Genomic DNA, 26,211 nt, shown 5'->3' with positions numbered 1-26,211 from the left:
CACAGAACTGCAATTCCCTGAAACTAGCAGGGGATCAGCTGAAAACAGATTAAAAAATAGTTCCTTACACAGCAGGTAGTGAACTTCTGGAGCTTGATGCCAGATGAGGCTGGAGGCAGACAGCATCAGCAGGTTCAGAAAGCAACCGGAGAGACTTGCAGAGAGCAGGTCCATAAACAGGTAGTAAAGGGCGCAGGCAGGGATGTGCTCCCTAACACACAACCCTAATGCAGCAGTTGTGGATGCTGATAGAGCATTAAGAGGAACAGACCAGAGGAAGTGGCCGGGCCCACATGCTCACCCCAAATAGCACATCCTACCGCTGCCATCAGAGACACGAGTACTTGGCTGCATGTACCACTGCTCTAACGTGGCAGGGCACTCCTCGTGTCCTTACGCTTTGCTTGTCTGCAGCATTCAGTCCAACCAAACACAACTCGGGCTTGCTATTCTGAACAGCCGGGAAAAACTGTATGTGACACTGTGAGATGCAGCATCCTCTTCCTTAGACGGGGGAATAAGCACATTCCTCCTCAGTGGCAGTTGGCAACTCCAGGTTTGTACAAATTCTGTTAGATTTGGTAAAAAAAGACAACACATTTTGACAGGGGAAGGGCTTCTGGCCCGACCCAAGAAAAAAGTATGTCTATCTGTCCTTCTAATGTGTAATAAGAAACTTCTTTGGTTTTTTCCCTTTCCCCCTTTCCTGCTTGGTGACCAACTACAACATCCTGACTGCAAGCTCCTCCACAGCAGGCTCTGTCCTGAGATGTCTATCACCCGTGTGAATTTGACACAACTTCTATCAAAGCCACAGGGCATCTTTCCATTGACTTCAGTGGAATCAAACCCCGTATGTTGAATAAGCAATACATTACTTCCCCACAGGAGAAAGTTTTTCATGTCTGTAATTCATTTAAATGACTAGAACAAGGGAAGGGACTGAGCGCAGGAAGAGTTGAAGGAAAAGCCAGGATCACGCAGTGCAATGAAGAAAGCGGTCCTGCAAGACATCATCGTGATGAAGAAAGAGATTGTGAGGATAGTTACTTGTATAAGGAGATCACCTCTTGTCACATTTTCCATCTCACACCCAAAACCTCTGATCTCACACACAGACACACACCCCCGCTTCCCCCTCCCCCAGCCAGCAGCCTCTTTGATACAACATTGTGGGTATGTTTCGCACTTTAATCTTCTGCAAGTTGGTTCTGTTCTAATTAGCATCTCAACCCGTACAAGGGATTCCCCACATCTTGCAGACATCTCAGGTGCTGTTTCTTTCTCTTAATTTTCTTCCAGTGTCAACACAACTCTTTAGAAGCATCACGGCACTGCTTTTTGTAGGCTTTCAAGTCACTCTTTTTAGATGCCTGCTAAGTCAACCATAAATTTATGGTTACAAATACTACCACTTTCTGCACTTTTATTTGGCTTCATTCACAATGCAAATACAAAATAGAACTTCAAAGTTGAGCAGAAATCCTTTTGCTTCATGATAGCCCAATTCCTTTCCACATTTCTTCTCAAGCATGCAATGACAGGATTAGCTGGGGATTAATTACTTGAAACTCAACCTGCATCTCAGGTCACAATTTTCTCATATTTTCAATCTTTAAAACTTTCGTATCAAACAAATATTTGTCATACAGACCAATACTTACAACAGACAAGATATTCTTTTTTCCCACTCAAGCGTCCTAGTTGGAGGTCTCAAAATCCAAAAAAAAATCACGTTTACTGTGCAAACTCCAATACTGCCACCTCAACTTACAGTCCTATTCCCAAATGGAAACCAGACTCCTTTCCAAAAATGTCACCTTTAAAGGCACAAAAAAGATCATTCAAAAAAGCAGGATTCTCTGCTTTCTGTATCGTCCCTTAAAGGCAACTGCTCTTCTGACAAAATATACTTGCTCAGTTTAAGTGTAATGTGATTTGATTTTTTATTAACTTTTTCCATAAGAATGGTCATGGCCTGGTTCACAATACGTCTGTGCCTCCACATTGACTCAGAACTGGCTGTAAAATCTCGTTACTAGCACAAGCGGGACTAGTCTAGGCTGGACACTTCATGGAAGCCAACCATTTGAAGGGAGTCTTTTTCAATAAAAAGGGTCATCTAAATAATCACAGCTTGTAAGAAGATCATTCCTTAATTAAGGTATCTCCTACCACTGTTGTCCTAGTGGAAATACATTACCGCCACGGTAAGGAAAAATGTTGCAAAGTAGGGATGTCTACAATTTCACTTCGACTTAAGTCATAAAAGCAAAGAATAAAAATGCTTTCAGTCCTTTTTTTTATGACTTGTGTCCTCCAATCAACAGGAAACATGCAGGTTCATGGGCTAGGTGTAACTGTATTCTATTTATTTATGACTTTATTTTGTTTATAGATTTTTTCTTGTCCAGTTCACCCCTGTTGTAACACCAAAGCAAAACAAAAACAAAAATAACCCTCCTCTGCCATCGAATCTTGCCTTCTATAAAAAATAATCTTGGGCCAAATAAGATCTGGCAGTATCACTCTGAAAATATCCTCAAGTGATTCTTTGCAAACAGATTTAGGTTATCTATAACAAACTAATGGCCAAAAAAGACCATTATTTTAATTTTGTACTGAACCTAGTCTGATGCACATGCCATAAAAGGAGCAAAATTAACTGCACCACCTGCAGGGGCACATCTTACCTGCTGCTTTGAGAATGAAAAAAGTCAAGAACAGGAGAGAAGAGCAAAAAAGAAAGGCAAACCAAGTTGAACGTAGAGGAGTAAATTAAACAATAAAGACATCAAGAGAAAGAAAGTATTAAAAGTGAGTGTTCAAGCATGTTCAAACAAAGCACATGTACTGTGTTAAACACTGTATAAAACCAAGCTATGCCAAATTCCCAGTGCCCCACTTGTGAGCTTTGCATTAAAATAAAAACTGGCGAGGAAGGTGTATGCTTCTTCAGGGAAATGCTTTTGAATTAAAAAACACACAGTGGTGTTGAGGTAAGAATAAGCAGGGTGATAACTTTCATGAGAGAGATTTTTGGTTGTGTGAGGGATGTGGGTTACTGGTAGCATGTGCATTTTTGCCCTTTCACAAAAGGTAAATATGATCTTCACACTGCATGGAAGGATTCTTCCATGTCAAAATTTCATTGAACACAAAAGACATACTTGCAAAAATCTTATCATGTCTGTACAAACACAGTAGTTTAAAACTGGTAGTGTATAGATTCTACTTAAATGCTCAAAAATATTTACCTTTTCCTCAATCACGCTCACTCATTATTAGCTTAGACCACTCACACAAATTACTCCAATAAGAACTTCCCTACAAATGGATGGAGAAGAGGTAGCTGCCACTGTTTAGCTCAAATGACTGCCCTGTTTTTTTGATAGCAGCGTACGACAGAGATCCAGGAGCATGGACTAGCTCGCCTGCAGTCATTCCCTATGGAGCAGATAGATACCCAACACATGCGGTTTGGAAGCAGATCACCAGGACTCTCATGTATCCCATTCATATCAGCCTTTTGGCCCCTTCTCTCTCCAGGTCGGGGAGCAGCCATCAAATCCACACAATAAAGTTCCCCCTTTCCCTTTACAGCAAGATTAGTGAACAGAATTTGTTCTTAACTCCTTTTAAAAAACAGAGCGATCTAACAAGTCACTGCCTGTGCAACAGGTGAGGACAGAAACGGTGCGTTGCACTACGACACTGCAGATGTCTCCGTCAGAAAACCAACTCGCCCACCCAGAACACAAACCCAACAAACTGCTGTATGTATCATGCCGCTGCCAAACTCCTCCCATGCAACCAGTACCTGACACTCACCACAAAAACACACGGCTTGCTCCACCTGAATGCATCTTAGTGCTTGCGTTGGCACCACCTCCCTGGCCTAAATCTCCGCTGTCTTCCTAGCTTACCTTTCCCTCTCTCCTCCAGTAAGCTTCATCTACACTGCTGCCACACGGGAGCTGCTGCAAACCCTCAGTTTAGAAACAGAGCGCGAGTGTCACCTGAAAGGAGATGCCCCAAGGCCAGTCAGAGCTTGCTGTGGGGTGGTCCTCCAGCAACAAGTCTCCCTCAACACTGCTATGATGGTGATTAGAAAAGAGGTTAGTATTATCATTGCCAGAGTGCACCAACCTGAACTCATTATTGCCACTGCTGCAGAATCACCAAAAATCTTGTACCTGGGGATCCAGACCTGCTACAGCCACAGCTGCTTGCCTTTCCCTGTAGGGGAAGCACAGGCTTTCTGAAAGGATGGTGTCTCCTTCCAAGCCCAGTGGTGGTAGGGGAGACAAGTTTTACCAGTACAACTCATGGCCGAGTGCATTTTCCTGTCTTCATTAAGGGTTTACACCAGTGCTGCTACCTTGGAAGTCTGCCATCAATAAGCAGGTCAAACCCCTTAGTCTGGGAAAAGCCTCTCCATTGTTTTCTGTCTCATGAACAGTTCTTCAGTAACTATATATTTTTTTTGGAGAGCAGGGTGTTAGAAAACAATTGATACGAATAAAGAGCTCTCCTCCACCGTTGAAAGTAAACTGTATGCTTAATAAGATGAAATAATTTGGTCTCTGTGGGCCAGAAAACAATAGCCCCACTGTTGCACTGATACCTTGCAAGTTATGTCCTCGCGTCACCCAAAGCAAACTGTAATAGGGACTGCTCCACAGCTCAGATTCCCTTTAGACCTCTTAGCTAACCTCTTCTACCTCTTCAGGTTTCCCTCTTTAGCACAAAGATGAATCAGTTGCTTCATGAAAACTCAATTCCATCAAAAAATACAAAGCTATCTTATCTCTTACGAGGCTGTACTCAATTCTCCAAAGCTTCTTACAAATATCCTTACCTTTCACTCTTTAACACCAGGTGCTGAGATTGGATAATGAAGAAAAAAATATCAATAACTGACTGACTTAAAAGGCAGCAACAGCAAGTAGAGCTTTGTCCTCTCTCTCTCCAAGCAGGATGAGAATCTACTAATTACTTTATTACAGTGTGGGTGGAAAAAAGAGTTAACTTCAAATCAGCACAGCATTCAACACAGTATTTCCTTTATAGCAAAGAATGAAAAATAACCCCAAACCTAGAGTAAATCTCCCTCCCCAATTCCTCCTTTTGTTTATACCAGGTTTGAGGTTACTTACACAGTGGCATAATATTAAAGTTTCCACACACATCTCCACGCCTTAGGGCATAAGCCCACCTTTAGTTGTCTAGCACTGAGAAGAAACACTTCCTAGAGGCAAGCAACTACGTAATGCTCAGGATGATGTTTCTTGCATCCTCCTTCTTTGATCTGTCAAATAAAAGCCACTGCAAGAAAAAAAATGCTAAGCACTATATTGTTTTATTTTCCTGCCACAATTCTATACATATTTGCTCTCATTTTTATGGATCTTTTTATCATTACTGATGCAGACAAACGGCCACCGGAAGCAGCCAAACAAACCATGTAAGGTACAATGAAATATTCAGCAACACACGTTCACCTTCAAGGTAAGACAACAGTAACAGAACACCTGCAACGAGAGTCTTTTCCCAGGTATGCTGTTATGCCACTGAAGTCAAATAGGTTTTAGCAGTTTAATTTGCCCCCTTGATACTCAAAGGCACAGAGATTATTCCATTACTGAAAAATTTACCACCAGCACTACACAACAGCAACGGCCAGGGATTTGCAAAATAACAAAGAATACCATTCAGGCATCAGAGAGAGGACAAGAAAGGAAGATTCCTCCATGGAGGAACATCCTTTCCTTTCATGAGGAACATCCTCGGGGGCTACAATCCACTGTGAGCACAAGGCGCTCTTACCTGTGTGAGTGAGCATGTGCCGCTGCAGGGAATTTGCCCATGGAAAGACTCGAGGACAGTAAGGACAGGGGATGTTTTGCAGGCAGTCTGAGTAAGCGTTCCTCTTCCCTCTCAGCAGCTTGTCTTCGGCAGTTTCCTTCTCATCCTCACTTGTTCCATTTCTGCCGCTTTCTTCCTTGAAATTGTCAGTGGACTGCAGAAATGGGCTAAATTTATTAGTGTCTGTGGTAGCCAGCATCTTCTCTATACTGGCAAACTCCCCACTTGACTCCAGATCCACACCACTGCTAAGTTTAGGCTTATTTTTCGTTCCTTTCTTTCTACCTCTTTTCTTAGTCAACCCAACATCGGCAATGGGAGACTGCTCTGGATCACACGCCTGAGTCAGGTCACTGGGCAGGCTGGAGTCCCTCTGAACAGCGGTCACGATTGTCACTTTTGCTTTGGCGTTCCCTGATTTGTCACACCCAGTGGAGCTGCCCACTGCCTTGGGATTGGCGTCTGCAGCCTCCGTTTTGAGCAAAGCGGGAGCAGAAGACACAGATGAAATGATCTGTGCGATGGAAGCCAACGGTGGCAGATCTTTAGTTACTGGAGGCTTTGGCAAGAGAGGTGGCGGTGGTGGTTTAGGCCTCAAGGGTCTCAGCAAGGCAGAATTGCCAAGGAGAGCCGGGGAAATGATCGGGACAGTCAAATGCAACGAACCTTTCAGTGGCTGGGGATGTCTGACAGCCCTGTTTTTCTCTGAGTTCCCACTGGCACCAAAAACCAAAGGACACTGCAGACAGTTATAGGTTTTATCACTGTTCCCAGAAGCAGCCAACTCTTGATTCCTGGCTTCACATGGGATATCATCTTTATCCTTCTTCAGGGCTTTGGGGATGGACAGGTCGATGGGCTCCATGGAACAGTCGTAGAGGGACAGGGGAGAAGAACCAAATAGGTTCTCCTGCTTCACTTGCACAGCACTCAGGTTTTTGTTCTTCTGAGAGAAATCCAATGGCTCGTCAAAATCCATCGGGAAGTTGCCCGTAGGTTCAAGTTTGATGGGAACGTGAGACGATGTCCCAAGCAAGAAGCCATTTTGTGTCTCCAGGAAAGGCGTCATGGACTTGTGGTCCATATAAGTGCTGTCTTCCAATAAAGTAGGGTCCGTCTGGCTTTCCTGGGCACTGCAGTCCACCGCTAAGATGTAATTCTCAATCTCCCTTTCTTGCACATGCAAGTGCTGCTTGAGGATATGGTGAATGCAATTTCTCTTGGCCGAAAAGGCTGTGCCACATTCCTTGCACTCAAATGGCTTCTTCTTCTGGCAGCCGCTGTGTGTCCTCATGTGAATGCGGAGGGCCCGGTAATGCTTCAGGTCCTCGCCACACAGTTTGCACACAGTGTCTGGGGAGCAGAAAGCATCCACCATCTCTGCGGCATTGCTGGTGACATATTCAATGTTCTTCTCTATATCCTTCCTGGTCACTTTGAGGTGCTTCTTTCGCAGGTGCCTCTCGCAATTGGCTTTCACTGTGAATGGGTAGTGGCAGATTTTACAGATGTAAGGCCTCTCCCCGCTGTGTGTCCGCAGGTGCCGGATCAGCGCTGCCTTGTCAGCTGCAATGTAGTCACAGATGTTGCACTGGTATGGGGAAATACCCAAGTGAGAACGGATGTGAGCTCTCAGGACACCAGAGAAGGCAAACACTTGGTCACAGAAACGGCAGGGGTATAAAACTTTCCTCATGGTTGGGGCTTTCTTGTTCGCTGCCCCTGCGATGATGGCTTTGAGGTCCCCTTCTGTCACCTCTTGCTTGATCTTGGCTTCCATGCTCAGAGGCAGGAAAGCTTCGATGATGCTGTCCTGCTCCAGTTGTGTCTTCATCTCGTGCTGAGTTAAAGGCTCTACTTTGGGCTGGAGGAGCAACTGCGAGGAAGGACTCGATTTGGCTCCTGGCTGGGGGAGGTGAGAGTTGGAGGAGGACTCCACCGAGTTCTTGATCAGCCTCAGAGGGGGAGGTGGGAGGCTTGGGCTGATGCAGCCAGGGGAGGCTTGCTGGGCACTGATAAGAGGAGGAGGTGTAGAGGTTGCGACAACTGTTCGGGGCGTTACCAAAGGCTTTGGCTTCAGTGGCGGCATATGCTTGAAAATGGACTGCACAGGGACAGAAGGTGCCTTAGAAAGTGGAGGAAGACTGATTTGAGGAGGAGCGGAAGAAGCCATCTTCAAGATCTGCTGAATGTCTGCCAGCTCAATGGCAGATTCATTGGAGATGGGTTTTACCACAATACTGCTGTCAGGCTGGATGATAAAACCCTTCTGGAAAGGCTGCAGCGAGAGGAGCTTTATGTTCTCTTTTGTAGGGGGAAGGACTGAAAATGACCCTCCCATAGAGGCAGCGTCCAGAGGAGAGAGGCTGAGCAGACCAGTGCTGCCGGGTTCCTGAGGTAGGTTACTCTTCAGTGCTCTGAGCTGCATTTCTTGGACCTCATCTTGTGTATTGTCCTCCTGCTTGACAGGCTTGATGTCTTTGGTGTACTGTAGGCCCAAGGATGCCATGAAGGCTTTCTGGTCTGGGTTCTCACTGGGTGGGGTCGTGGACTGTGGCTTGTGCTTGTCTTTTCCCTGATCCACCATGTGAGTTTCTTTGTGCAGTTTGAGCGCCGAAAGCATGGGGAATGCCTTGTTACACGTCTCGCAAATAAATCGATGGAAGTCACTGATGCACCTTCGCAAATTCGTTTCACACCAGACCTGCAAGACATGCAAAAATATTTAGACATCTCTAATTGGAAAGGCATCACATGCTGCTGCAAAAACAAACAGTTCACTCTCTCTTCCACTGCCCAAGTTAAGAAGTTTAGAGCAGCGACCACCTACCTGGCATAGAGATATTCCTGCTCCACAGGCTTTAGTCACCTAAGTGGTATATCTAAGTTAGCGGCTGATTCTCAAAAAGTTACCTTCTATAAAGGTAAACTCCTTTAGAGGGCTACTGAGACTCTCAAAATACTTTTCCGTGCTGAACTTCCCTTCCAGAAACCTCTCTGACTTCACTGATAGGACCGGAGCCTTGGTAGACTATACAGCAAACTTCAATAAGCTGGGCAGGAAGACTACCTCCTTTAGCTTTACTACCACAAAGAAACTAGGAGGAGAGGAGAAAAAACAAAATGGCATCCAAGAAATCAAAATAACATAAACCAATCAAAATAATAACCCCCAAAAGCAGATCAATAAAATACAGAGCCCAAAGTGGAAAGGCTTTTGGTTAGTGAAATCTGAATACATCTGTTTTCCCAAGTAAAATACTAACCTCACAAATGTCCCTGAAAATGATCATGAATCCAAAAGCTGTATTTAAATGCTACCCAGATAGCTCACATGTTGCAAAGGTTCCACATCAAAGGAGAGCACAAGTGATAAATTAAATAGAGAGCTGGGTTGTTTAGAAAGCTCTCTCTTCTGACTGTAACTTTTACAACAAAACCTAGAAGAGCTGGAAATCAATGCTTTAATCCAATGAGAATACGAAAAGTGCAGATACTGAGGAAGCACGGTCCTGATGAATTGTTGATTTATTTCTGTGTTTGGTTTTTTTTTTAAACAGATAGCAGCTTCATCAAGGCCCAAACCAACTAAGGCAAGCAAGGTTCGACAGAAGGAGGAATAATACGATCCAATAGAAAACTTTATGGCTCTCAGAAAAATATTTACAGACTACCTCTCCGCTTTTCCCCAGTCAGTTACCCTCAAAGGTGCAAAATCTTCAGAACTCACGTAAGGAATGTAGTAGAAAGGTACTTGGGAGTGTTTTGTGAAGAAGTCACGGAGGATGTCACCATTTAGTAAGTAAGGTGACTTCCCACAGTATTTCATGATAAGATCTTTCACACCACAACTGCATCCTTGTTACAGGTAAATTAAAAAAAATAATGCCTTGTTTACCATGTGTCCTCCCTATTGATTTTAGATGTGTGATGATTTGGGGAAGGTGAGAACTAATGGGCAGGCCGAAAGGGACAAAGATCTAATACCCCCTAAGTTTTCCTTTAAAATATTTTTATAGATCTTTACACCAATAGTTGTCTACTGGAACACTGAAAAAAACCCACAAACCCACGATTAAGTATTTTTTAGATGAAAAACAAAAAAAAAAAGGCAGGAAATGTCTGAAGCCTACACAGACAGCAGCAATGTGCTTTCCACAAAATATTCTACTCCTAATCTCTGCCTCATCAAGTACGAATCTTTCAATGAATTCAGAAGGCACTTCATCAGTTGGTACCTTCAGCTATGAAGAACAGAGCGTACCTGAGAAATGCGGGGGAACTTCCTACAGGAGAAGTCCGTGAATCCCAAGTCGTGGAAGCCTGCCGGAATCGAAGGGTTGTTCTGAATGAAAGGCTTTCCCATGGGATCTCTGGGAAGCTGCTTGTGGATAACTGCATTATGGCGCAGCAAGCCCCGATGAGTACGAAAGGTAATACAACAGATGTCACACCTGGAAAGAAAAGGAATAAAAAAGAAATGACTTACTGACTGCTGCAAGCTTAAGTACTACATTCTTCTCGCATTAGGCCAGCCTCCTTCCTCTCGCCCCATGATACCAAGAACCTGCTAAACGCAAAACAAAGCCACAGCATGTCAAAACCCCATCACCACAGAAAGGCCATTTCAATCACAGTCACTTTCTACCAATTTCTGACTATTAAGTTCACTGGAAGTTCAAAGAATAAAGAATATAGTGCATGAGAACTGAGCATCACACGTGGGCAGACAGCAAAGTGACAGCTGAGACCACAGCCTTCTGACAACCTTCCCATAGCCCTACATAAAACATTTCAATGGCTTTACACTGTTTCATTTTTACTAAAAAGTACTACTAAAATAAGACATTTAAAAAAAAAAATCAGTGACAAAGGCTAAATCAGACCTAAGTAGCAAGCAGCTGCAAATGTATAAATACCACCTTTTTTAACTACTGCTTAAAATGTACTACTGCACATCACTCAAATACCCGTGTATCAATTTTCTGCGCACTGCCTTTCCTTAAACTTTCACTATTTTTCTCAAAGCTGTTATGAGAAATATACTGTTTTAAAAGAAAAACTAGTGCTCCTTGAAGGGAAGGAGGCTCAGAGGAGGAAGACCTGAAATGGGTTCAACTCTCTGACACTAGTACATCCCCTTGGCAGCCAAGCATGCCCCAAAGAAGAATGCAGAAGCAACGTCTTTTCCTACCCACACCTCATTGCTATGATTTCTTGTTTTTCTTAAGTTCTCAAATCACAAATTCAGCTAAACAAAAGTTTCTCACATTAAGTACACTCGCATTAAACAGTCAAAGGTATTGGAAATGCAGCTGTGCTGCAGGCAGTAAGGACTACGCAGCAACATTTGGCCAACATGTCAACAAAAAAGCCTTTTAAATATCTGTGATTTGAGCTCTGCAGCATGACAGGTCACGTCCACTCTGCATTCAACAAGTGACACGCAGTTTCACTCAACGCGATTCCTTGTGGTTACAGCTCCGGCTCACAACCAAAACAGGAGTTTTACAGAAGCAAACACCAGTGAATGTGAGGTAGTCAGATTTTGTCAGTGAGGATACTATATGCTCTAGGAGTTCTTCACATCTTCTCCTGTCTTAGTTCTCCCCATACTGTCTTCACTCTCCACACCAAGGAAAAGGACATGTGCCTACTCATTAAAAAAACATCCTGCAATTAGAAATGGCTTCTGAGAAATTCCTGAAACCACTCCCTCCCTGTCCTGTCCCTAACAAACTCCCATTGTTGTTCTTTTTATCACTACATAAACTTCCACAGACTTTTTTTATTCCCTGAAAACGAAGAGATAACCAAGTCACCCACAAAGCAATTGGACTCATAGTCTCTGAGTGGTGAAAGAAACAAGTGTGAAGTATATGTAACACGGCCTTTGTTATCACGGTACCCAGAAGGCTGGGACATAAATATTATGCACTGGAGGTTTAATCTATTTTATCTCCCCTGTCAATTCATTTGCATCCTACCTTTATAATATTGCCAGCATAGTCCCTGCATTCCATTAAATACCGAACCGATGCCATTTACAAAGCAAATGTTTACTTATAGAGGTCTGCTAAATATGACAACAGTCTCTGGTGGGGGGCAAGGGATGCCAACACGTAGCACTCCTCCAGCGTCAGGATCTACAGCTCTCCTCCAGCTCACTTGGCAGCACCTACACCGTCAGGCAAAGCTTTCATCTTCAGCAAAACCAAAAACACACAACCACCAAAACCGCTGGTGGAAGAAGGGCATTAAAGGGTTGGAGCAGTCACCTGAAGAACTTGCTGGCTACTGAAATTCTCTTTCAGAGGTGATGAAAATGCCTCGCATGAAAGCAAGCAGTGCTTCTGGCATGCTCCTCCTGGTACCTCAACGTACGGACAACGAGGGCTTGCAAGCAATGCTCCTGCACCACTGAGAGTGTCGCCAGTGCTCTGTGGGGCCAGCTGTTCTGCAGAGGGATGCAGACCCTCATCTTGGGGTGTCTTGAGGCAGCTCTGGGGTCCCCGATGTGCCTGGTGTTCCCTGGATAAGCAACCCAGTGAAGCAGCTGTATGCCCTCGTGCGTGATGGGGCACGCACTCTACCATTGATGGGACAACAGAGCTACTGGGGGGGCTGGTGCCTGCCATGGTACCCCCAGGATTTGGGCTGAGCAGGAGCCAGCGCTCCTGGGCAAGCAGCCAGCCATCCCCTCAGCAAGGAGGTGTGCTTCATCCATCTTACACTGCCTCACCTCCATCGGCTGTGCAACACGCTGATTTTAAGCGCTGGTTTATTTAGGGCTCCCATCAAAAGCTGCACTTGAGAGTAAATATTTCAGAGCAGACACCCGTGTGAAAGTCCTTCACAGTACACCTGTATCAACTACTATGCCTCAGGACAGTAAAAATTTGCAATTTAAAATGGTGTTTTCCATGCAAAGGGAACCACCTCCCCTCCCCCAAAACAAAAATAATGTATCTTGAAAAAGAAAGATGTACTGTCTCTCTTGTATAATGCATACAATAAAATGCCCCTCTCTATTTTTCCTCCTTAGTCTTCTATTTTCCTTGCTGTGAGTGAAGAAGCATCAGGGAAAAAGAGAAGTTGGGAAAAGGATTAAGCTCTTTTTCCATTCAGTCAAAAAGAAGCTCCTGGCTAAAAAAAGGAACATCCAGACAAATCACTCCCATCATCTCAAGATTCAGGCACTTCAGGGAATACAAACACACTGCGCCCTGGCTCAGCACCTTCCCCCGGTGTCACAGCTTACAGGATGACACTGGACCTGCAGCACGGGAGGGACCCGTGGATGCCCTCCCTTCCTCCATGGTCCAGGTACACCTCTCTGTAGAAGTGGCCGCAGCTTGGAGAGGTGGAATAGAAACACACCAAGAGCCCTCCCCTGGGAGACATCTGGAGCAGTTCTCCGGGGCAGGCTCCCCAGTGGGCTCCAGCGTCCGTGCTGGCACCTTGTGCCTGTGCCACTCGCCAAGGACAAGGGAGGTCATTGTAAAGCCGCTCCTGATGCCAAGGGGTGCCACCGCACCGCCGGCTCGGGAGGTCTCTCAGGCGCTGCAGACCTCACTTGGGCTTGTCACTCTTCACTATAGATGCAAGCTATTTAAAATACACGTCCCGTTTGCCCAAGTGCGTGCACAACATTTTTTTCAAGTGTGTGTGTGTTTTTGTTGAATTCCCTCCCCCTCACCTCAAGTAGGAAGGGAGTCTGAGTTTCTCCCAAATTATGTGACTTGAACTTTGAATACAACTAGCAATGTAGATGCAGATATGGACGTGTACCACCTCCAAGGAAAACGTACAGGTACTGAGCTCCAAAACCTGACTAGTTAAGGCAAGCATCATGCTGCATTGACTAAGGCTTTTGCTAATTAAAATGGAGTAAGCTGCCATGCCTAACAATGCATTAACTGGAAGCATTAATTTTTTTTAAGAAAACCTAAGTATTGATTTCTATGTTTTGTCATCAGTACTATTTTCCAACTTTAGGTAGTGTCAATGCCTACAGTATGTTTAAATCTAAAACTACAGCCTAAGAAGACAATAGAAAGGAATCCTAGGTGATATGAACATTTTTTCATCTTACTTAAATTGCTTTTAATTAAAAAAAAAGAAGATAAATAATTGTGGAAAGTCTGAGAAGTTGAGCATATCAAATAAAATACCTGAAACATATGGTAATACTTTGCCCATGATGAACTTTTTAAAAAAGAACAACAAACCAAAACAAAACACCAAAAAACCCCGCCTCTCCTTACAATTTCACAAGTCTGCCCATGTGTAGTGCCAAGTCAAACACGGATGGTAAGGCTACAGAGAACAGAGATGGGAACAGGTTCTGAGGCTGTTAGCAGAACAGGCAGAGCAATGGCTGAACACCTGAGCGGAGATAAAAGCACTCTACTTGCAAGGTTAAGTTTCCAGATGTAGCAAATAAAAGCTGCTGTGCTATCATGTGACTGCTAGTCTTGGCTACAGTTTTCCATTTTTCTATACATATGCTTACAGAGCAGGGAGAAGAAAGCTGTTCGGTTCCAAGCACAGAGATTCAACTATAAGTTAAAAGGAAAAAAAACTGCTTTTAGCAGCTAAGACTGCTATAAAATGAACTTCATTCTTAATTGCCTTTATGTTTTGGAGTCATTCATACCTGCACAATGTGAACGTAATATGAGGGCTCTGGCTTGCTGGCAGAGGTGTACAAAGCAAGCAGGTGAGAAAACAGAACTGCTAAAACACAAAAGCAGAACCGAAATATAACTGTGCGAAGACACAATGACCTGGCTGACCTTGGTGCTCAGGCCACATATCACACCAGGCAAGTCTGTTTAATTATTACTGCATCAGTGCACCTTTTTCGGTTGTTTTGTGGTTTGTTTTTTTTTTAAATACAGACAAGGTCTCTGTGTAAAAACACACCATTAAAAAGCTTTCTACTAAAATAAGTTAGTATTCTTGAAATCTGTACTGCTAATTAGGATATAAAAGCATTTTAACAGGCTTTAAGAAATAGTCAATGCTTTGTGTGGCTTGTTCAAGAGGCAAGCCAGGATTTGCTACACGTATGACAAGCCGCACCTATGGAAGAGAAGTTTACAGAAGTGATGCCTGTTACCTTGCATTACACTCTCCTCTGAGGCAATTCCAATGTGTCAGCAATGGAAATAGCTTTTTTCTTTAAGAAAAGTACAGACATTTCAGAAAGGAAATGCAGAGCCAGATTTTAAGCAAAATTTATTTTTGGTATTAACTATTTGGTCACGCGGTCAAATCCTTCTAAACTTTCTATTTCAGTACTCAAGATGCAAATGCCAAATATTTATAACCATCATTCTGTTACCAAGAAATTAAACAAACACGATGCTCTGCATTACCTGAGAGTGCTGGTGGAAAAGGGAAAGTGACGTTTAACATTTTTCTACTTATACTTCTGAAACCACACAAGAGCAGACCAAAACCTGAAGTTTTCACGCATGCAGCTCACTAACGCTGTGTTGCCCATGTTGTGGATATCAACAAATAAAAACAGTGTTCATTTCTAGGCCTTATCTAAAATAAAAAGCTTGGTACCATTTTGTTCCTTTCCTGTCTGTGCTCTTTAGCAACTGCCGCAAACAGAAGCAAGGAAAACAAAACAAGAATGAAACATATCCTGAGACAGAAGTCATTAATACACAGTTATGCTATTAAATCATCTAACTCCTCCCACTGAAATCCCTAATACGTACCGTATATAAATTTCTACCCTTGTCATTATTATTATCCTTTCTGTCTCATGTTATTTGCAGAATTAATGCAGCTCTCCTCATGAGCAGAGCAAATCCTATGCTGATCTAAAAAATAATACAACTGGGCAGAAGAGAAGGACGGGCAATTCCCTGCTGTTGACTCATGTCCACACCAGGGACGGGAGCAGGCTCCCAGCCTCCACACCGGTAATGTGCACTGCAGAGGAGGCCAGCGGGGCTGCGGGGGGGGAAGGGGGGTGGATGGAGAAAGGATGATTTTAAACATAAGGGCTTTCACCACCTACAAAGAAAAACTAGCAGGTTACAGACATATTCCCCTTCAGGAAAGGATTTCTTTTCTTCTCTCTCACTTCTTTCGGTGCAAGGCGAAGGGAGGGAGATGAGAGAGACCAAATTGGTTTCTGCTCCTGTGCAACCCCACCCAGGTCCAGATACTCATCTCCTTTTGGATGAAAAACCCTTCCTGGCCTCCACACCCAGGGCCCTGGGAAATAACATCCAACAGCTGCACTAATCTCTCCCACTTGCTGCAGATGAGTGATGGAAAAGCAGCAGCTCTGCGAACGCCGCTCCTGCCTCCCTCCTGCGGATCCCTGTGGGTCCTCCCGCTGTCCTGCGATGACCGTTCCTGCCTCCTTCCCCCGCAGCATCACACCGTGTCTGACCCTGAAGGACCTGCTGCTCTCCCATCTCCACCTCGCCCAATGCTATGGGTCAGTGCCGAAAACGCAAGCGGCGCAGTAGCACCGGGAGCCAACTCCCTGCCAGGTGTGGTGGGATGGAAAGGTTCCTCTCCCCTTTCCCAGTGCGTAGGGGGACAGACACAGCTCACCAGGAGTTCAGTGCACAATGCTTCACCTCCTCAGCAAAGGCAGGACTTTTCTTTTAACCTCCCCTCCCTCCCACCTCCCCACTGGCTCTCCTGACTTTGTTACCAATGTGTCCCATCCCTCTCTTTAATCCCCTCCCTCAAAGAAGCCACCCTTGGGTGCAGCAAAGGCTGAAACCACTGCGCCAGCCCTTCTATTAATAGAGGGATGCACAATGCTATGTGCATTCCTACAGCCACGCTGTGGTCCAGGCGAGAAAAGCATCATGTAGGAGCCAGGGCAGATCCGATATAAACCAGGGTGATGTCATGCTTCAGAAACTTGTCGGCATGCTGCAGAGCCAGGGTCCATACCGGCGTATCTTGACTCCCACAACCAGAGTAACTCGAGTGAAGTTAACCTCTATAAGGTTTAATAAAAAGGCACGAGCCATCCTGGGCCATCTTTTAACTTTCTTTATATGTGAGCAAAGAAAAATCAGGAAAAAAACCTGCACTTCTTCCCCACACTGTAATGAATCGCATGTACCAGCAACACTTGAACAGTGACAGGTTTAAATACCTCTGCCCCAGTGGAAGAGTAGCTTACTCTACCATTTACTTCAACAGAATTAACATGCAACTAAGAACAAATAAAGGGAAAATGGGAGATGGCCTGCAGACACTTGCACAAACAAAGTAGTTCATTTTCTCATAATGACCTTTTTACTTAATAAAGGTCAAAGTTTTAAAAACCAGAAGTGGCAAGAAATTGCCTGGACAGAATCATGGAGCAAGAGCTGAAGATGAACATAAATAATGGTGAAGGGTTTAATAATTAGGGCATGCATACCTGGCAGAAAAAACCCCTGTGACCAGTACAGTCCTCCACAGCTACCAAAACGGGAAGCTGCACAACATGCAGCATAAAAGTCATTATTTGTGTACACAAAAGGTGCAAAAGTGGACCTTCTGGTGTTCTTTTGGTGTAAGAAAAGGAAAGCTCTTCCTGCCTTCTAACACATCTTTTGAAAATGTAAGCCAAGTACTTGTGTAGTTTAAAAATTAATGGCAAGAGTTAAGAAAAAAAAAATCTATGTGTCTACGATGTTAAAAAAGCAACACCACTTTTCACAAGTAACATAAGAAAAAAGACATCTACAGGCGCCTGTCTATCCAATAACCATCCACTTTTGACATCCGCTCACACATAGGTGCAGCTGCATCTGGACTGAACACCCCTTGCCCTTATCTACATTCGCAGGTAAGCTATGCTCAGCAGGCAGGCCTGACTGCTAACAGCCAGCACTTGGAGAGAGCCTGCGTATAAACCAATCCTGGTCAGCAGGATCGGGCAGGCATGCTAATAACCTATTTTGGCTCAGCCCTCTTTCCCTCCTGTATTCCCTTTTACGAGAAGCTTTCCTCTAGAGTCAGCTTTGCATTTTACCCACTTTCTATTCTTGCAACCGAGCTAAGATATTCAACACCATGTGACACACCACACAGTTTCAGATGAGAGCGTCACTCCCTCTGTGTCCATTCACTATCTGATATTTTTACCCGGCTGCTCTGGATTCCCAGTCTCCTCGCACAATGAGCTCCCTGATGTGAGCTGATCACTTCTAGGCCCGTGTTGGACTCGCGCTGCTCTTCAGATTTTTCCCATCTATCTTTTCTGAATAAACTTCAGAAAGCACTTTAAAATGCAGTTCTGGTCTGCTTTTGCAAGCCAGCATACAGACAGATGCTCAACCCACTGATTTTACTTCTCCATTTGCTCAGTAAAAGGATGCTTTCACCAGTTTGCTTGCATACCCTCTCCTCTGCCTTATCAACATTAAGAGTTGCATTGTACACAGTGTATTTTTGGTCCTAGCATTTACCAGAGCTGGATTTCATCATCACCAGCTGGCTCATGGAATTGCTCCTGCACTGAAAATGCTGCCGACAGAGATCAGGATTCAGTTCCTAGTTCCGATCAGCAAGACACCAAGCAAGCAGCTTGCAGAGCAGAGCAGAGCAGGAGAGTCAGCCGCATCGGCAAAGCGACACAACCGACCCTTGTGTGCCTCCATCCTTGGCTGTAATGAGTCTTGTAGCATTGACTGTGTTAGTACTCAGTAACTCTAGCAACAGTTCCTACCTAAACTATCCTTGCTGGTACAATCTCAAACAGTGACTAAGAAGAGAAGTATTGGGGCCAGAGCATAGTGTGCCAACACCAAAGGTCAAGAAGGTCCATGAACATGTCTATGCTGGAGTGCTCTCCATCTCTCTCTTGGGTACTCAACAATCATGTAGGATACAACCACCTCACAATTATCCAGCTGCATTAAAAGAGCACAACATTTCATATTTTGAAGGGCTAACAAGGAACGAGGCTTATTATCTATATGCACACCAACAGTTGTGACAGAGACAGAAAAATAGTATAAAATTTCACATGCCGCATGAACTACTTGTTGTTCATGCTTCAAGTTGCTTCCAGTAACAGTAGTGTCAACTGCTAGGAAAAAAACTTCCTCTCCCCACCACGAACTCATAGTTTCACAAGTAATATAAATTGCAAACAACATTTAGTTTTCAAACACGTTCGCTCTTGTAAGTTTGTAATGCCACTAACACCCTCTTCCCACAAAACGCTGACCATGTGTAGAAAGCAACGAGCTTCACAAAAATCAAGTCAGCAGGATTATTCCCTACTATATAAGGAGAGAAAAGATAGAAAGTGAATTCCTAAAGTTGCTTAAGTAGGCATTGGCAAAAACAGGAATGAAACTTAAGGGGCTTTTTCTGGTGTTGGTCTTTTTTTCTTTTACATCCTGTACAATGTACTTTTAGTCATTCACGTTGCTGCTCTGTACACAACTTAGTTTTGTACTAGTCTTTTCTACTGGTGCTAATGATTGAAATAATCTCTATACACTTTAAATTTACATTAATTTATTTTCTTGTCTATTTTATCTCCCCAAAGCTGATGTGCACAACTGCCCTGAAGAACAGTAACTGGGCAATAAACATGTAATATTCCAAGTAGTTGGAATTGTTTTGACTCAAAACCCACTTCCTTTTGTCTTGACTTAAACAGTGCACAGGTTGCTCATGTGCACTGGCTAAAATGATACAAGATTGGGATGTGAGTCCAGGTGCCCTGCAGCATCCCCACCACCTGACACCATGCACTGAAGAATGGGGATGTGCTGACAAAGGGGGAAACCTGGTGACCAGCCCGACTGAATCGCAAGCTGCACGTTACACCTTGTGAAACAATTTACCCACAGAGTCCGGGACACCATTCCTAGGGCACTGAAGTTGTTCACTCTTTCTGAGTGAAGCCAGGTAACACCAAGGCATAACGACAGCATTTTCCACCTGGGAGTGTTTTCAGAAACAATACCTCACAGTGGTTACCCTGTCAAGACTGAAAGCAGATGGCAACAGGCATGAATGGTCAGGGTGTCCTGACACTTTCCATTCCAGGACCTGAGCTCTTCTGTTGCTATGCCTGTTACTGACCTAACTGTTCAAAACAACAGCGTTCCATGGTGGTGCTCAACCTCTAGCCAATTTGACTTTACAAGTTTCAGCAGAACTTGGGTAGGCTGTTTTGAAGAACAAGGTAGACTGTGAATGGCTTTTGGTTTTCTTTGTGTGGAAGTTCTACAGAAGCCCATTACCCTGGGGCAAGAGAACTGCTTTTGCTGTCCTTGTGAAAATATGCCTGGGATTTGGCAAGTTACAAAGCTTAATATATTATATCATTGTTTGGACACGCTCTGTAAAAGGTCAAAAAACTTAATCTACCCTGAATCCATTCATGGCAACAGGCATCTACTGGTTCTGGTCACCAGGTCAGCTCAGTGACTGAGACAGACAGTGTCTTTCACACTCTGCAATGTCTATTTATTTCTTGTCTCCTATAAAAAGTTAGTAAAAACAAATCCTGTAACGGAAGGCAATGCCACACTGAACCAACTGTTCCACAGAACCAAGAGAGTCCCCGTAACACTCATTAAGATCCAGGTTTTTACCATGTCCAAACTGCACAACCATCCCTGCTGAGAACTGATGTTGAAACATGTCCCTATGAAAGGAGGTAACTGCAACGCTATCACCACCTCCCTCCTCCTCTCCTCAGGAAGATACACAGGCGTAAGAGGCAGAATTAATGTCTCCTTGCTGCTGTGAGAAAGGAAAAATTAGAAAACCCTTAGCTGTTGGTACAGAGAGTACTGTAAGAAGCGTCCTGGAGGAGAAGAAGAGGAAATTTAAAGGGTATGCTTTGGTTACAGTGAAACCCAACAGAGGAATTTTATAGTGCATGTACTTTTTTAAAAGCCACACGTTTTACTTTAAGCCTGTTCCATTGTACTTCACAAAGGAAAGAGGAGAAACCTCACATAGCGCCTGGAGAGGTTTCTCCCCAGGAAATCCTCACGTCTCCTTTGCTTGCACTGCTGATGTTGCTCAGAGCTGTCTGTCAGGCGACCTTTACAAGCACATTACCATGTTTGACAGCAGCCCTCCGCCACAAAAGTTTCCAGAGAAGCTACCCTGCTCCGCAAGGTTTCTCATTTTCCCTATTGGCTGCACAGCATCTCAGCGCTCTGCTAATTATATCAACGCTCGGATACAAACTCACCAAAATAGACGGTGTCCTGAGGCCCCAGCTGCAGGGAAACAGACGTCGTCTTTAAATAATCCAGGTAGAGAGGGGAAGGGGGTCAGAAAACACCCCTGAGCCACCTCCCACTGCTAATGGGGACTGCAGGCAACCTCGCTGGGACCAGCTCATGTCACTAATTAGGGTGCAGGTCCCAGGAGTTCAAAGGGACAGAGACTGACCAGGGGGGGTAATGCCATGAAGGAGATGCAATGCCACAGCCCGTTGTCAGCGGGACAAAGGGCCCTATTATTGCTCCCAAGAGCAGGGCAGTTCTTACCATAATTAGGAGACAAAGATGCACGATTTAGGATTTTACATAATCAAGAGATACTCTCCCAAGCGGGAGCCCCTCTCACACAATCAGTGGATTAAGTATTGTTTATTCTGCCGCAAGTAAACAATGAGGTGCTCCCTGCTCGGGGCTTTACATGAAAAAGCAGCACTGGGGAAGACAATGTGGGGTGTCTTTTCATCCGACTTTGAACAGCTAACCCTGTGATTTAAAGTTGTTCATTTAACAGTATCTGGAAGGGTAATGGCCCACCCTGTAAATTAGCCGCTCACATACTGATCCGGGAGCTGCCAGACAGCCTTACCTTTTCTGCTACTTAGCAGAGGGGGGCCGGGACAGACAGACGCTCTGGGGGCAAGAGGCTATATTTACACAACAGCACTACAATGACAGGATTAAAGGACCACAAGGAAGCCGGGCAGAAGCTCCTGCATGCCACGGCACTTTGCTGCTGCTGGGGATGCATCCCTGAAGGGAGGTGGGTACCACTGTCAAGGCGGTGCCGGCTGGTGCGTTGCTTCAGAGCTGATGTCCTCAATCATTTTTACACTAACTACTCGGGGAGCAGAAAGGAACTGCATGTTTGACCTGCGGTTTACAAAGAAAGGCACAGCTAGGCAGACTGAGCATCACTTATTTTTGGTCATGACAAAACAGTCTGTGCCGGGCTACCTAAAGCGGTAGCTGCAAATCAACTGCCAGACCCAGAGCATCCGGCCCTGGGATGCTCAGCATCTGATACCTGCCTCACTGAAGTTCTGATCAACTGACTCTACTTTCACAATACTGGCAATAAAATGAGACTGAGCATGTTCTGCTCACTGCTCATGACACAGCTGCTATGCTTTTTTGTTGTTGTTTGAACTTTGTTTAAGGAGAGTTCTTCCTCCATGTCTTCTATAATAGGGAAACGCCAGATTTGATGAACGCCTTCTAAGATTTTGCAGTTTGCTCTCCTGCAATGAGCACACTCATACACACATGCCTCCTGCTCTGACACTCAACAAAATATTCCTTTCTTCATCTCTTTCACTCAAAAAAACACACCTAGGCCTCACCAAGAGGAATCACTTCAGTCACATGAACTTGGGACTGAGAGTGGTGCACCACATTCAGCGTATCTTGTTAAATCCTACAAACAGTCTTGCAAAACCCTGGGACCCAAGGGATTACAGCCCCTGCCTGCCAGGGATTTTAACCCATTTCCTTTGGGATGAAAGAGTCACCTTAGCAGCAGCCCAGACTGCTCTGCTTACCAGCGGATTTTCTGCTAGGCTGGGCCTAGCCTAGACTGTCTAGACTAGGACAAAAGGTGTGTTTTAAACCAGATAGGCAGGGCAAGTTGCGTTTGAATATGTTAGCTGACCAGGGAGAACCACAGCTTCCTTGTCCTGCCCTATCTATCTCCACTAACATGTCTTAAATTGCTAAAGCAAATATTTGACAAAACCCCCCTTGCCATCGTCTAGACAAGCCCATAAAGACCAGCATCCCAGCACCAGCCTTAACTCATGCCCACACAGCTTGACAATCATGGCTTTGATTTAGGGATCCATTTTAGTCTTTGCTGCTCAACACAATCAAGGGTAGCAAAATCCATTTCAGAAGAATATTAACCATAAGCAAGTCTCCTAATCCTAGAGAAAAGAGTTGCATGAACGGCATGTTTCCACAGCCAGTGTGTCTTTCTGCCTTGCTGCAGCAGACTGCAAAGCTGCCAAGCTAGAAGGGTATCTATTCTGTTATCTTTTAGACATCACTCAAAGCAAGAGAATCCACCTCTCCACTCAGGCCCACGGCATATAACTTTGCAAAGAGGTCATATCTTCATTGAAGCTTCGAAATGAGGTTGATGCCAGGATAAGCCTAATATGACAGCTGCTTTCTCTAAAGCGTAAAGTACCTGGCACAATTATCTCAGACTCCATTTTGGGGGGGTTGCAGAGCTCTTACCAGAGAACTGTTTCAGTTTTGCTCTCTCATTAAAATTTATTTCATTTACTTCATAAACAGCAAACTCCATTTAATTAACTACTATTTGCCGGACCAAGTTTTAGAAAGAACTTTCCAACTGCTTTCCCCAACAATTATAATGCCTTTAAAAATGGTTTTACATGTATTTACCAAGGTTGTCATTAAAAAAACAGAGGGAAATTTAATACAATTAATCCCATTTAATAGAATGAGATGGTTCTACTCCATGCCGTTCTATTAAGAAACTATATTCAGGAGAGAGTGTTGACACTTCAAGATGCTGAAATCTGCATCCTTCCAAAAAGATCATTAGAGTCCAATGTCCCAAAATAAGCTTAAAACACTGACAAGCTTCTGCAAATGGACAATCTCCTTTTCTAAAATAGCAGCTTTTCTACATGTTTAAACTAGGCTGGGAATCTTTCTTTTATATCTTCATGTATCTGGCTCTACATTTTTCTGTGGTAAAAAACAGGAAACAAAAAAGTATCAGGAGTCCCAGGGGCAACTACTTGAACCAAAACACAACACCCAAGCACCTTCCCAAACAATTAATAACTAATTTTTCCTTGTTAAGAGAAGCTGATTTAAGCCAAAATCCAAATCATTCCCTAACCTCAACAGGCAGAAAAGCTTAACACATTTTATTGAGTTTCGGGTTCCAGACTTTCATCTATCTTCAGTCACTCCCATGGCAGACAACAGAACCTTTATATCCAGCTGACGCCTTCTCCCCAAGCAGAATCATCTCATAGGTTGGTACTTGAATACTTTAATCAGGTTTTGAATCGTTTTAAGCGTCTTTAGTTTAACTTGTTAAAATTTTGCAATGTTGGCATTTTTCAGTTTTGTGTAGCAACAGTGATGGGTTTGGAGGGGAGGAAGGGATGCTTTAATTTCTTCTAAAAACATTCCCAGCTATTAACTGGCGAGATTTCCTGTATTTGCAAAAAATAATAAAGTTAAGGCCAACAGTGCCCTGGTGACCTAAGATGAGGCAGAAACATTTAAAAACCTGTTCAAAATCACAAAGTGGGAGAGTTAACAGAGCAGGGGGCTAAATGTCTCCTGCCCCTCCCCAGCAGGCTCCCTCAGGCTATCTGGTGACCAGAAACACTCTCAGTATTATTTCTTACCTCAGCGAATTATCTGGATGTGTCTCCATGTGGGACTCCAGCCCATACTTGCAAAAAAAATCTTTGAAACACACTGGACAATGATAAACTTCCTCTTCAGCCTTCTTATCCCCTTCACAAGAGTGACCATCCTCGACAACCTTCAGAAAGAGGGGAAAAAAGCCTCACTAGACTGAATTTTAAGCAACAAACCAAACATGCAATCCATTTGAAGTCATCCTCTTCAAAATAAAGCAGCGGTCTTCATCCGTAGCTTTGCTGCAGGCGACCAGAAATGACTCATTTCGGCAATAGAGAGAGGGTGAGCAACAGAGCTTCCGCGCGTATGTGAGAACGTGCACGACGGAAAAGGAGGCTTAGCAGGAGATAAAGCATGCAACTAAGTCACGGATACATCAGTTCTAATGAGAAACTGCAATTTGAACAACTTATAAACCCGTATGTTTATATACCACAGAACTAGCATTCCTCCCCCTTCAGAAAACCAGGCGAGCTGTCAGCCTTGATTATTTATGCCATTGAGATACTGCCAACTCCTAACTCAAGTGGTCCAGGGAAAAACAGTGAACTTCTGCATGTTTTCTATCGCCTTCTTCTGATTACAGGGAGGAAAGCATGCAGAGAAACAAGGGATACTGAGCTAAATGGAACTGCTACTAGCTTGCCATTTAGAGATAGTAAGTGGAAGGGGTCGAGTTAAGTTTGGCAGCCACCATACATTTTGTATAAATAACTGAAATGCACTAAATTATTTCGTAAACAAAACCCTAATGGAAATGTCTAGCCTTCAAATAAATATTTTCTGGTTGCTCTTGCAACTCCAATAATGCAGGATTATGCTACTGTGAAAGGGAAATGTACTACAGAAATTTTTTTCTGCAGATCAAGACAAAAACAGACTTAAGCTGTTGCTGCTTTTGAAGTAAACACTGTCTTTTTAGATGTTCAAATCACTATCCTGCAAGACTACTATGAAATAAGCGGGAGAAAAAAAAAACCAGGGGAAAAGCTGCAGTAGCAAAAGAATAGTTCATCCACTTGTCATCCAACATCAATTATTTAATATAAATCCTAAGCAAACCCAAAAAATTGAGCAATAAAGAATAAAAAAAATGGAATTATTTCAATCTCTGAAATTAGAAATTAATTTTCAATCTCAGACAAGTGTTGGCTACACAGGAAAAGCACATCAGCTTAAAACATACACAGGGCTATAACAAGACCACATTTTAGTATTTCTATGCTGACTGCATAAACACAACAGCCGACAGTTTAGGAGATAGCCAGGGAAGTATTTTGCTTCATGCCCCACAAAGAACCTTTTTTGCAGGTGTCCTCTCCTCTCTGTCCATCTCAGCATCGTGACTAAACTTCCGTTTCGAAGATAATCGCCTGCGCTTCAGCGGCGACGGGGGAGTTGTGCTTGCTGTGCTGTTCGGATCCTTCTCATGAATCTTCATGTGCCTGAGCAAGATGAGGAAGAAGATGCTGTCAACAGGCAAATCGGGGTGGAAAGTCCATGTAAATTTTAATGCCAACACCACATCTAACATTTGCCTTTAAAGGATACCAGCAGAGAGCCCACAAAGCAGACTGCACTTCTGGAAGACAGCTGGGGCACGCACAATCCAGCATGGGCCCTTTACAGCGCCCGAACTGTGCCGGGCCAGCAGCAGAAAGCCCGGCAGCTTTCCCCCATGCCCTGA

General features: G+C 44.1%; 1 protein-coding gene across 9 annotated transcripts in view; it reads right to left on the bottom strand.

Moving 5' to 3' along the window:
• Positions 1-26,211, bottom strand: part of RREB1 (ras responsive element binding protein 1) — a 124,959-nt gene that overhangs the window by 15,270 nt on the left and 83,478 nt on the right. For all 9 annotated transcript variants that reach the window (XM_054192619.1, XM_054192628.1, XM_054192625.1 and 6 more), the window contains 4 exons: positions 25,825-25,969; positions 24,506-24,645; positions 10,133-10,322; positions 5,830-8,572 (listed from right to left, as the gene is read on the bottom strand). In XM_054192619.1, the coding sequence (XP_054048594.1) occupies positions 5,830-8,572; positions 10,133-10,322; positions 24,506-24,645; positions 25,825-25,969 (3,218 nt within the window). The remainder of the gene's footprint in view (positions 1-5,829; positions 8,573-10,132; positions 10,323-24,505; positions 24,646-25,824; positions 25,970-26,211) is intronic.

The sequence above is a fragment of the Rissa tridactyla genome, chromosome 2 (genome assembly GCF_028500815.1).
Source record: "Rissa tridactyla isolate bRisTri1 chromosome 2, bRisTri1.patW.cur.20221130, whole genome shotgun sequence".
Classification (NCBI taxonomy): domain Eukaryota; kingdom Metazoa; phylum Chordata; class Aves; order Charadriiformes; family Laridae; genus Rissa; species Rissa tridactyla.
Note: the sequence above shows the minus strand (reverse complement) of the source record. Positions and strands in the feature narration are given on the sequence as shown.